This window comes from Mustelus asterias, unplaced genomic scaffold, assembly GCF_964213995.1.
Source record: "Mustelus asterias unplaced genomic scaffold, sMusAst1.hap1.1 HAP1_SCAFFOLD_102, whole genome shotgun sequence".
NCBI lineage: Eukaryota > Metazoa > Chordata > Chondrichthyes > Carcharhiniformes > Triakidae > Mustelus > Mustelus asterias.
Genome location: NW_027590149.1, coordinates 39272 through 51531, shown reverse-complemented (window position 1 = coordinate 51531; position 12260 = coordinate 39272). Strand labels below are relative to the sequence as shown.

The following is a 12260-nucleotide window of genomic DNA, read 5'->3' as shown; positions in this document are numbered from 1 at the left end:
TCTGACAGTCAATGCTGCTGCCTTTGCATTGTAAGAGTTTTAACAACACCAGGTTAAAGTCCAACAGGTTTATTTGGTAGCAAATACCATTCTCTTTCGGAGCGCTGCTCCTTCGTCAGATGGAGTGGAAATCTGCTCTCAAACAGGACACAGAGACACAAAATCAAGTTACAGAATACTGATTAGAATGTGAATCCCTACAGCCAACCAGGTCTTAAAGAGACAGATAATGTGAGAGAAGGCAGCATTAAGCACAGGTTACAGAGATGTGTATTGTCTCCAGACAGGACAGCCAGTGAGATTCTGCAAGTCCTTTGCATTGCCAGTGTCTGGGTGGAGAAGTTCTTTCCACAATTTCCCCCTCATCCTTATTCACATATCAGGCTGTGCTGCACTCACCGTGGCAGAACACATCAGGACATTGATCCTTTTCCACTCTGTAACCACGGGTCTGAAACCTGCTCACCTCCCAGCAATCTCCATCCAGACTGGCTTGTACCGATGGGATAATCTCCTCCCATCCTGAGGGAACAGGACCTCCCTCTGAGCCTGAGCAGCCGGGAGGAGCCCCTCCAGGGAGGGAGGGGAGGGGTGGGGGGGGGCGCAAGCCTTGCTCTGCTGTCTGACATTTCAGCCCCTCATTCAGTGAGCAGAGCTCCCTCGCTGCTCCCTCCAGAGCTGCTGTGTTTGAAAGTCCTGCTGCCTTTGGAGATGGTGCCAGCATTGCCTGAACCGGGACTGCCCCGTGCCCAGGCTGCCTCAGTGGGCAGCTCCCCCTGCCTTCCAGCCGTTAATTGTCCCCCTCTGACAATATCACCTTCATAACTCTGCCTATCCTGCCCACACGGACACACCACCCATTTCCAATCCCCATGCTGGGACTTCAGAGCTTCTGGTAAAATCACAGCCATTATCTTCAACCTCACCACAAACTGCATTCCCAAACCACTGACCATCCCATGTCCCTCCCGAGCCACTCCGAGTAAGGACATGGGGATCCTGTGATTGTGGTCCTGTCCCATCATCACTTTTATCATTTAATCACTCCTGTAATTCCAGTTTGTCCTTTCTTTGTTTCTTCCCCAGCCACCCACCGCTGTCACTTCAAACCTGTCAATTCACTGCCCGTTCCCAGTTCCAATGGAAGCTCAAACTTTACCCCTGTTTCTCTCTTCACATGTATTCAGCGAACCTGCTGAGCATTTCCAGTTTATTTATATTTCATTTTCAGCATTGAGTATTTCCTCATTCTACAGAAATGCAGGTTGTGTGTTTGGAATGTCTGATACAATACATTATTATTGTTATTAACAGTATTATTTAAAACACTGGGGATTGAGCCTGATTCCTGTTATTCCTCTCTCTGGTCTCCAGTCTCAGTGGTACCGCTCTCACAGATTCTTGTGCTGAGGATCTCGCCTCCGCTCTCAGTACAAACCAGTCACTGAGGATTCTGGACCTGGGATCAAACTCCTTCACAGATCAATCTGTCCCTGCTCTCCGCCGCCTCATACTGACCTGCAGGAGTCTGGAGGAGATCTGGTGAGTGTTTGTGTGAAGTTTTAGTGTAACAATTAAAATATAAATCGATTTAAAGTATAAATGGGCCTGAATCTTCCAAGTAGCAGCAATGGTATGTGTGAAAATTCCCCCAAACTGAAACTGCTGCATATTTCTCCCAGGATCTTCGGTACTGCGACCCTGGGAGCTCCATCAGAGCAGACAAGAGTCGGGGAAGAGACAGCACACACCCTATTTACAGCACAGTGACCCCGGGGAGCTCCATCATAGCGGAGTAGAGTCGGGGAAGAGAGAGCACGTACCCTATTTCCAGCACAGTGACCCCGGGGAGCTCCAGCACAGCAGAGTAGAGTCGGGGAAGAGAGAGCACGCACCCTATTTACAGCACAGTGACCCCGGGGAGCTCCATCATAGCGGAGTAGAGTCGGGGAAGAGAGAGCACACACCCTATTTACAGCACAGTGACCCCGGGGAGCTCCATCATAGCGGAGTAGAGTCGGGGAAGAGAGAGCACGCACCCTATTTACAGCAGTGACCCAGGCGATCTCCATCAGAGCAGAGTGGAGTCACGTAGAGCGAGCACACCTTATTTACAGCACAGTGACCCCGGGGAGCTCCATAAGTGTTAGTTGATTGTGGGAGTGAATGGGTTGGTGTGTCGCTGGATGAATGGTTAGTCAGGGAGCTGAGGAGAGGTTCAAGGATTAGTTCTGGGTGTCGGGAGGGTGGTCGAGTTGTGTTGTGTTGGGTTGGAGGGTTAATCAGCAGTTTGGATGGTGGCTGGGAGTTGGTAATGTTGGGTGTCTAGTTAGATTTGGTTGCGTGGTCGGAGGTTGGGATTGGTTTATAGCTTTGGAGAGTAGTGGGTTTGGGTTGGTTCTTGAGTAATCAGTTTAAGTCAGAGATATAGTCAAGAATGTATTCAAGAGGCGGCTGCATATAGCACTTGGGGTGAACAGGATCAAAGGTTATGGGGAGAAAGCAGGATTAGGCTTTTGAGTTGGACGATCAGCCATGATTGTGATGGATGTTGGAGTCGGCTTAAAGGGCCAAATGGCCGCCTCCTGCTCCTATCTTCCATGTTTCTGTGTCAGGTCAGGAGAGGTTGGGACGGATGAGGCCAAGTTGGGAGGTTTAGTCAGATTTGTTCAAGGGCTAGTGGGAGGTAGTCGGGCTGGAGGGGAGGGAGAGATGATTTACGGGAGTGATAGCCTGTCAGGGGGAGGTACCAGCAGTAGCCAGGCCTGTGACATCACAGCTGGTTCTGCTGTGGGACAGGGTCGGGCAAAGAGCAAGCGAGCAGTAGTAATAGGGGACTCGCTAGTTAGAGGCACAGACAGGCGTTTCTGTGGCTGCAATCGAGACTCCAGGATGGTGTGTTGCCTCCCTGGTGCCAGGGTCAAGGACGTCTCTGAGCGATTGCAGGACATTCTTAAGGGGGAGGGTGAGCAGCCAGAGGTCGTTGTACATATTGGTACCAACGACATAGGTAGGAAAAGGGATGAGGTCCTGAAATGTGAATACAGAGAGTTAGGCAGAAGGCTAACGTGTAGGACCTCGAAGGTAGTAATTTCAGGACTACTATCGGTACCACGTGCTAGTGAGAGTAGGAATAGGAGGATTAGGCAGATGAATGACTGGCTTGAGAGCTGGTGCAGGGGGCAGGGATTTAGATTTTTGGATCATTGGGATCTTTTCTGGGGAAGGGCTGATCTGTTCAAGAGGGATCGGTTACATTTGAACTGGAGGGGGACTAACATCCTGGCGGGGAGATTTGCTCGAGCAGCTCGGGAGCGTTGAAACGAGGTTGGCAGGGGGGTGGGATCCAAAGCAGTAGGGAGACAAAAGAGAAGTTTGAGGACAGCACGGAAGTTAAAGAGAGCACATTAATTAGTAAAGGCAGTGTCAGTAATCCTAGTACCAGACAGATCAGACAGAAGCAAGACAGAGAGCAAGGGAATTCCAGATTAAACTGCATTTATTTCAATGCAAGAGGCCTGACGGGCAAGGCAGATGAACTCAGGGTATTGATGGGTACATGGGACTGGGATATTATAGCAATTACTGAAACATGGCTAAGGGAGGGACAGGACTGGCAGCTCAATGTTCCAGGGTACAGGTGCTATCGGAAAGATAGAACAGGAGGTAAGAGAGGAGGGGGAGTTGCACTTTTGATTAGGGAAAGCATCACGGCCGTACTGAGGGGGGATATATCCGAGGGTTCAGCCACTAAGTCTATATGGGTGGAACTGTAGTTTCGGGTGTTTTTTAAAAAAGGGTGGCATGGACAAGTTGGGCCAAATGGCCTGTTTCCATGCTGTAAACCTCTGTGACTCTATGAGTGGGTCTAGTCGGATTGTGGGAGGTGGAGTATGGGGATCAGTGGGAAGTGATTGGGGGACTCGGGTTGTGCTGTTCAGGTATTAGCCCAGGTGGTGAGCTGTCTAACATTACCTGAGTAACTATCCAGGTAAACTTTGTGGATCTGTCCCAAGTATCTGACTCTAACTGCAGCAGGGGGGTTCCCCAATAGTAGTTAATACCTCTGGGACAATTCCCAGGTAGATCAGTGCGTCAGGACATCCACAGGGTCCCGATGCTCATCTTCGGATGTGTGTCTGGCCTCTGGCGATCCAGAGACCAGAAGATTTGTCCCATTAACTCCAGTCTCCTGTTATTTACTCTGTTGTTCAATCTGTTTATTTCCTGTTTCATCTTTACTCTGTTCCAGGCTGCTCGGTAATCAGTTCAGTTCGAATGGGAAGAGACAGCTGGAGTCACTGCGGGAATCCAGACGGGGACTGACAGTGACAGCGTGAACATTTCAATCTATAAACATTGCTGCTCCACCGGTTACAGTGAAATCCTGAATTGTGAAGATCTTCGACAGCTCCTTCCAAACCCTTCATTCCTGCCCCTCTCCCTCCCTATTCCATCAGCCCCTCCAGCCTGGCACTGATTTCCCTGCTTACCTGGTTTCCCAGCTGGAAAACTGTTGTAGTTTTAGTCTCCACATTGAAGGAAAGATTGCTGCAAACCATTGTTTAAGCAGCAATGTGTTGTCAGTGTTCTCAGCAACAGAGTCTTCAACCTCCTTTCAAAATGGAGCAGCAGAGATCATTCTCCAGAGAGAGAACAGTGTGTGTGTGATTCTGACAGTACCCAGCAGGGGGCAGATTGGTCAATCTTGTCAGAGTTTCCTCTCTGTCTCTGTGAATGAATTAAAGGCTCCACCAGCCTCTCCTCAAAACCTCTTTCACTATCTGGTGATTAAAGTGACACAATGCCACCATCTGCTGGTGGCTCACAGCTACTGCAGGCGCTGCTCTCTGTGAGCCTCAGACAAGTTCAGTAAGTCCCATGTCTGCATCTGGGAACCGGTTCCTGCAGCGTGAATATTGAACAATATTGACAGGGATTGGAGTTTGCAGCAGGAACCCCGGCTGGTGAATTAACCCTTTTATCACCAGACACTGTACATGAACTCTGTTCCCTCATTCCCTATGGGAGATATTGTCTGGAGGTTGTAGTTGGGGATGATCTCAGACTGTAATGTGTACATTTGGTGCAGTTATCAGACACTAATCCCATTCAGAATGGGAGTGGGTAAACTCTGCTGCACTCTGTAATTCCTGTGTCAGACATTCAGTGTTTAATCTTACACAATGGATCTTGCAAACGGTTCTTTTAACGTTTCCAAGATAATTGTCTCAATCTCACAGACTGGTTCTCTGAAAATTGGAAACACAAACATTTTGAGACACAATTACAACCTTTAATCACATTTTGTCCGTGTTCGAACAGAAAATAATTTCCAAACAAACTATTCCCCTTTTGCAGCTCTTGCTTTCCAATTGCACAGGTTTTGGTGATACAGAGAGCAGCTCAGTTGGAATCCAAATTCTCTCATTCCACTCTCGCCCCCCGTTTACCCTGCCAATTATCAACCTCAACACAAGTTCCCACGTATTTATCTGGGACAGTTTCAGTGTTGACTCTGGTGAAGCAGGGTTTCCATTCCTTCACCCACAACACACACACACGGTAAATGTTACTGCAATTATTTCTGGAACTGTTACAATCCCGAATGCACAGGTTGATTAAAGTGATTCCAATCCAAAGGTGGAATGGGTTTCTGATTTATAATCTCAATCACACAGAGGCACTGACATTCCCACACAAAAACACACAATCACAATCTCACACACACGCTCACAGAGAGACACAGAGCAACACACAGAGAGGCACAATCATGGAAACCGACATACAGACACATAATCATACACATACACACATCTGTGCATCCTACACACATCCCTCCAGACACACACACACAGACACAAACTGGCACCCACACTCATTCACACACTGACAAACTCTCACACATGCTCACGGGCACAGAGATACATACTCTCACAAACACACACATACAAACCCAGACACTTCCACACTCTTACCCACGTACTGAGACACAGAGAGACTTACAGAGAGAAACACAGAATCTCTCTGAAATACACATAACACGCAGCCATACACCCACAGAAACACACATCACAAACCCATGCATTACAGCGGTGAATGAATTCTCAGCACCCCACAACCAAATGATTTAAGTTGGACAAAAGTGATAGCATTTCCTCTGAAACCGACATCCCTCGAACGAAAGCAACACAGGAACACTGGCGCAGCATTGCACAGGATCGGAGCCTCGGAAATGCAGTTTCCTCTTTCCTTGTTCCTTATATCTCACTGAGCAGATGCAGAGCGAGAGCATCGAAAGCTAGAATTCACAATTTCACTCTGTTCCTGCACACTCACCTCAGCTTTATTTAATTTCTGAATGTATGATTTATTTTGGATTATCCCAAAGATCTCAGGACAGATGCATGATGTCAGATATTACCATTATTTATAAAACTGTTTATTTTACCATGACAGATATTACCTGGTGTTTGTCAGATTGTTGCTTTTCATCCATCGACAGTTGCAGATGCCGGTGCTGAAAAGTGGGTAGATATTCTACACCATTAAAAGCATCACATTGGATCGGGGAAATTCTTCAAAGACTATGAATTAATCACTTTCAAATTAATATCATTTCTTCAGAACAAACTATTCATATCATCTATTATTGCAATTTAAACTAACTTTATTGTGTTGTCTGGTCTGGGCTAGTTTTAACTGAATACTGCTCAGTATGTGACATGATCTGTGTTATTGAGTCTTGGAAGAGAAAGGGTTAGTGCTGCTGCTCTGTAATTGTAATGAATATTCCTGATTTTATAATATGTATAACTGTAGTTATTTACAATTAAATGCTTATTGGTTAATCAGTTAAATGCTAATTGTGAATCATTGGAATGCTGAAACTAATACATACACAAGCTAATAAAGAGCGGGGGACTGGTGTAAATAATTGTGTAATAATAATAGTGTAAATAGTGTAAACGCTAACAGTGAGCGTGAAACTGAAAAGACCATAAGATACAGGAGCAGAATTCAGCTATTCTGCTCATCGAGTCTCCTCCACCATTTAATCACGGCTGATAAGTTTCCAAACCCCCGTCTCTCTCCCCCACCCCCCCGTCTCTCTCCCCCCACCCCCCCCCTTCTCTTCCCCCCCACCCCCCCCTTCTCTTTCCCCCCCACCCCCCCCTTCTCTTTCCCCCCCACCCCCCCGTCTCTCTCCCCCCCACCCCCCCCGTCTCTCTCCCCCCCACCCCCCCGTCTCTCTCCCCCCCACCCCCCCGTCTCTCTCCCCCCCACCCCCCCGTCTCTCTCCCCCCCACCCCCCCGTCTCTCTCCCCCCCACCCCCCCGTCTCTCTCCCCCCCACCCCCCGTCTCTCTCCCCCCCACCCCCCCGTCTCTCTCCCCCCACCCCCCCCCTTCTCTCCCCCCACCCCCCCGTCTCTCTCCCCCCACCCCCCCGTCTCTCCCCCGCCCCCCCGTCTCTCTCCCCCCACCCCCCGTCTCTCTCCCCCCACCCCCCCGTCTCTCTCCCCCCCCCCCCCCGTCTCTCTCCCCCCCACCCCCCCGTCTCTCTCCCCCCCACCCCCCCGTCTCTCTCCCCCCACCCCCCCGTCTCTCTCCCCCCCACCCCCCCGTCTCTCTCCCCCCACCCCCGTCTCTCTCCCCCCACCCCCGTCTCTCCCCCACCCCCCGTCTCTCTCCCCCACCCCCCGTCTCTCTCTCCCCACCCCCCGTGTCTCTCCCCCACCCCCCGTCTCTCTCTCCCCCACCCCCCGTCTCTCTCTCCCCCACCCCCCCGTCTCTCCCCCCCACCCCCCGTCTCTCCCCCCCACCCTCCGTCTCTCTCCCCACCCTCCGTCTCTCTCCCCACCCCCCCGCCTCTCTCTCTCCCCCACCCCCCCGCCTCTCTCTCTCCCCACCCCCCCCGCCTCTCTCTCTCCCCACCCCCCCGCCTCTCTCTCTCCCCACCCCCCCGCCTCTCTCTCTCCCCACCCCCCTGCCTCTCTCTCTCCCCACCCCCCCGCCTCTCTCTCTCCCCACCCCCCCGCCTCTCTCTCTCCCCACCCCCCCGCCTCTCTCTCTCCCCACCCCCCCGCCTCTCTCTCTCCCCACCCCCCCCCGCCTCTCTCTCTCCCCACCCCCCCGCCTCTCTCTCTCCCCACCCCCCCGCCTCTCTCTCTCCCCACCCCCCCGCCTCTCTCTCTCCCCACCCCCCCGCCTCTCTCTCTCCCCACCCCCCCGCCTCTCTCTCTCCCCACCCCCCCCCGCCTCTCTCTCTCCCCACCCCCCCGCCTCTCTCTCTCCCCACCCCCCCGCCTCTCTCTCTCCCCACCCACCCCGCCTCTCTCTCCCCCCACCCCCCCGCCTCTCTCTCCCCCCACCCCCCCCGCCTCTCTCTTTCCCCCCTCCCCTCCCGTCTCTCTCCCTCTCCCCCCTCTACTCTCTCCCTGTCCCCCTCTCTCAGGCCCAGTCGAACCAGATGACTCCACGCCGTACCTGTCCCCTCCCCTGCTCCCCCCCTGCCCCCCTCCGAGCGCTGCCCGCGGGGGTCCTCGGACGGCCCGCCCCGCCTCCACGTCCACCAGTGTTGGCACTCGGACATCTGCCAGCCACACTTGCTGGGCAAGTGCGAGCTGGGTCCAAGCTGCCCTCGTCACCACACCCGCTTCCCCTACCACTGGCAGCTGCTCCGACGCCGCCCCGCCAAGTGGATCAGCCTGCCGGAGCTGGCCCAGCACCAACTGGAGCGGCTGTACTGCGCCGGGAAGCCCAGAGAGAAAGAGTACCTCCTCAGTGTCCCTCAAGGCTGAGGCTTCAAACTGGGCCTATTAAGGAATTAGGCCCCACTCCATCCCTGTGTGAGTTGTGATACACAGGGACTAGGCTTCAATCTCGGCCTACCAAGGAGTTTGACACGCCGATCCTACTCAGGATGTCAAAAGCTGCACGGAGGAGCGACTCTCCGATCTCATTGAAGAGGGAGATGAGGAAGACTCGCTCAGAGAGTGATTAGTCTGCGGGATTCATTCGGCCCCCACGGAGAGCAGCGGGGACGGAGGGGCGCTGAATATATTCGAGGCAGAGGAGGATGGATGGGAGGGGAGGGGGACATCAAGGGGTAATGGCGGGGAGGAGGGTGGAGAGAACAAACTGATCTTATCAAATGGGATAGTAGAGGTGGAGGGGCGGAATGGCTGATTCGTGCCCCGAATTTGCACATTCCTGCGCGCTCGATGGTGGCAGAGGCATGGGAGTGGGTTGCTTTCGTTAATCTGTGCGTGCCTCTGTTTTCCCTCCCCCTCCCTCCCTCCCTCTCCCTCCCTCTCCCTCCCCCTCTCTCCTCCTCCCTCCCCCTCCCTCCCTCCCTCTCCCTCCCTCTCCCTCTCCCTCCCTCTCCCTCCCTCTCCCTCCCTCCCTCTCCCTCCCTCCCTCTCCCTCCCTCCCTCTCCCTCCCCCTCCCTCCTCCTCCCTCAGCCCCTCGCCTCAGAGATTGAAGAATCCTACAAGCTTGAACAGAAACGTTTCCGCTTCGCGTGGGACGGCACGGAGTTTGTCATCAACTGGGTGGACCTGAGCGAGAGCGATTTGACCAATGGGGTGTATCGCAAAATCTGCCGTCGCCCCGTGTTCTGCTCACCGCTGGAAATGGTTCCCTATCTGAGGTGGGTCCCTACCTGAGCACGGTGCTCCGAGTGTGGGCCTAACCGAGGGGATAGGGAGAGCGGAACTGTGCACGGTGCTCCGAGTGTGGGTCTAACCGAGGGGATAGGGAGACCGGAACTGTGCACGGTGCTCCGAGTGTGGTCTAACCGAGGGGATAGGGAGACCGGAACTGTACACAGTGCTCCGAGTGTGGTCTAACTGAGGGAGAGGGAGACGGGAACTGGGCACGGTGCTCAGAGTGTGGTCTAACCGAGGGGATACGGAGACGGGAACTGTGCGCGGTGCTCCGAGTGTGGTCTAACCGAGGGGTTCAGGAGAACGGAACTGTGCACGGTGCTCCGAGTGTGGGTCTAACCGAGGGGATAGGGAGACTGGAACTGTGCACGGTGCTCCGGGTGTGGGTCTAACCGAGGGGATATAGAGAGCGGAACTGTGCACGGTGCTCCGAGTGTGGTCTAACCGAGGGGATAGGGAGACCGGAACTGTGCACGGTGCTCCCAGTGTGGTCTAACTGAGGGGATAGGGAGACGGGAACTGTGCACGGTGCTCCGAGTGTGGGTGTAACCGAGGGGATAGGGAGACCGGAACTGTGCACGGTGCTCCGAGTGTGGTCTAACCGAGGGGATAGGGAGGCCGGAACTGTGCACGGTGCTCCGAGTGTGGTCTAACCGAGGGGATAGGGGGACCGGAACTGTGCACGGTGCTCCGAGTGTGGGTCTAACGGATGTATCTAAAGGTGAATCTCTCTCTCTCTCGCCAGGACTCTCCCATCTGCCGACCTCCCTCGAGAACCGCTCCACCACACGGCCAGCCCCGGGGGGGATGCTGCAGCCCCAGGGGTCGAATTGCCCGCCTCCTGGGTGGCCTACCCCCAGAGCCAGGGGGTGGCGTGGGTCCCACTCGCGCTGGCAGACTCGGAGTACCAGATGGTGTACTGGATGTTTCACCAAACCATCAGCGAGTCCAAGTTTATCATCGCCCACATCTACCGAATCCAGAACGCGGCACTCTGGGAAAAATATGCCAAGTGAGCGGGCTTTTCCTGAGTGGGGGGAGGGGGAGGGACCGGTGACCCCGCCATCAGAGGGGGGAGGGAGGGCGGTCGAAACCCCTGGCTCCCATTCCCACCCCCGCTGCACCCCGAGGCTCTGCAACCCTTAACCTCTTGTTGCGCAGGCCTTGATTGTGGCCTGGCTGGGGCTGGGAATCGGCACAGGCCTCGATTGCGGCCTGGCTGGAGCTGGGAATCGGCACAGGCCTCGATTGCGGCCTGGCTGGAGCTGGGAATCGGCGCAGGCCTCGATTGCGGCCTGGCTGGAGCTGGGAGTCGGCGTAGGCCTCGATTGCGGCCTAGCTGGGGCTGGGAGTCGGCGCAGGCCTCGATTGCGGCCTGGCTGGGGCTGGGAATCGGCGCAGGCCTCGATTGCGGCCTAGCTGGGGCTGGGAATCGGCACAGGCCTCGATTGCGGCCTGGCTGGAGCTGGGAGTCGGCGTAGGCCTCGATTGCGGCCTAGCTGGGGCTGGGAGTCGGCGCAGGCCTTGATTGCGGCCTAGCTGGGGCTGGGAGTCGGCGCAGGCCTTGATTGCGGCCTAGCTGGGGCTGGGAGTCGGCGCAGGCCTTGATTGCGGCCTAGCTGGGGCTGGGAGTCGGCGCAGGCCTTGATTGCGGCCTAGCTGGGGCTGGGAGTCGGCGCAGGCCTTGATTGCGGCCTAGCTGGAGCTGGGAATCGGCGCAGGCCTCGATTGCGGCCTAGCTGGGGCTGGGAGTCGGCGCAGGCCTTGATTGCGGCCTGGCTGGGGCTGGGAGTCAGCGCAGGCCTCGATTGCGGCCTAGTCGGGGATGTACAGGATGGGAACAGACCCTTTAGTCCAACTTGTCCTCTTTGTTTAACTGGAGTGAGAGTGGGGGAGAGAGTCTTAGCAGGAGTGCTGAGAGTAAGCTAAGAAGTGATTTAATTATTCATTTAAGGGTATTCCTAGTATATTTCGCGGGCTTTTTTCAGGGTTTTGAATTGAGGAAGTGAGGTCAGCTGAAGGGGATTCTGGGAGGTTGAGTCTTAGTATAAAAGGCAGTTACTTGGGGGGTTCGCTGGGAGCATAAAAAGCCGTCTGCACTATACAGCGGGCAGCGTCGGGAGCGGGCAGTGGAGTGAGTGGGGAGCAGAGTGTGCATTATAAGGGCTTTGGCTCACAGGGCTTGGGCTAAAAGGGCAAGGCAAGGCTAGTTATTTTTTACCCAACCCTATAAAGGATAAGGGCAGGTATGACTGATCGGCCAGTTCAGTGCTTCCGATGTGGGAGTTTCTGCAAACACCGAGCTTCCCAGAGGTTCACATATGTGCCAGGTGCGTGGAACTGCAGCTCTTGAGGGACCGTGTTAGGGAACTGGAGCTGCAGATCGCTGACCTTAGCCTAATCAGGGAAAATGGGAGAAAAATTGACAGCAGTTATAGGCAACTAGTTACACCGGGGCATCGGGAGAATGACACGTGGGTCACAGTTAGGAGGAGTAAAGGGCAGAAGGGTAAAGTACAAGGGAGGTCTCCAGAGGTGTCTCAAAATAGGAAGGGCTTGGTGACAGGTGTGAGAGGGGAGGGGAGTGGAC

The 12260-nt window shown here is 54.4% G+C and overlaps 1 protein-coding gene across 1 annotated transcript in view; it reads left to right on the top strand.

Annotated features, from left to right (window-relative positions):
* Window positions 1-5610, top strand: part of LOC144484370 (NACHT, LRR and PYD domains-containing protein 3-like) — a 57508-nt gene extending 51898 nt beyond the window's left edge. Inside the window, exons 10-11 of the mRNA XM_078202892.1 lie at window positions 1375-1542; window positions 4253-5610. Coding sequence (XP_078059018.1) covers window positions 1375-1542; window positions 4253-4340 — 256 coding nt within the window. The 3' untranslated portion in view covers window positions 4341-5610. The remainder of the gene's footprint in view (window positions 1-1374; window positions 1543-4252) is intronic.
* The last annotated feature ends 6650 nt before the right edge of the window (window positions 5611-12260 follow it).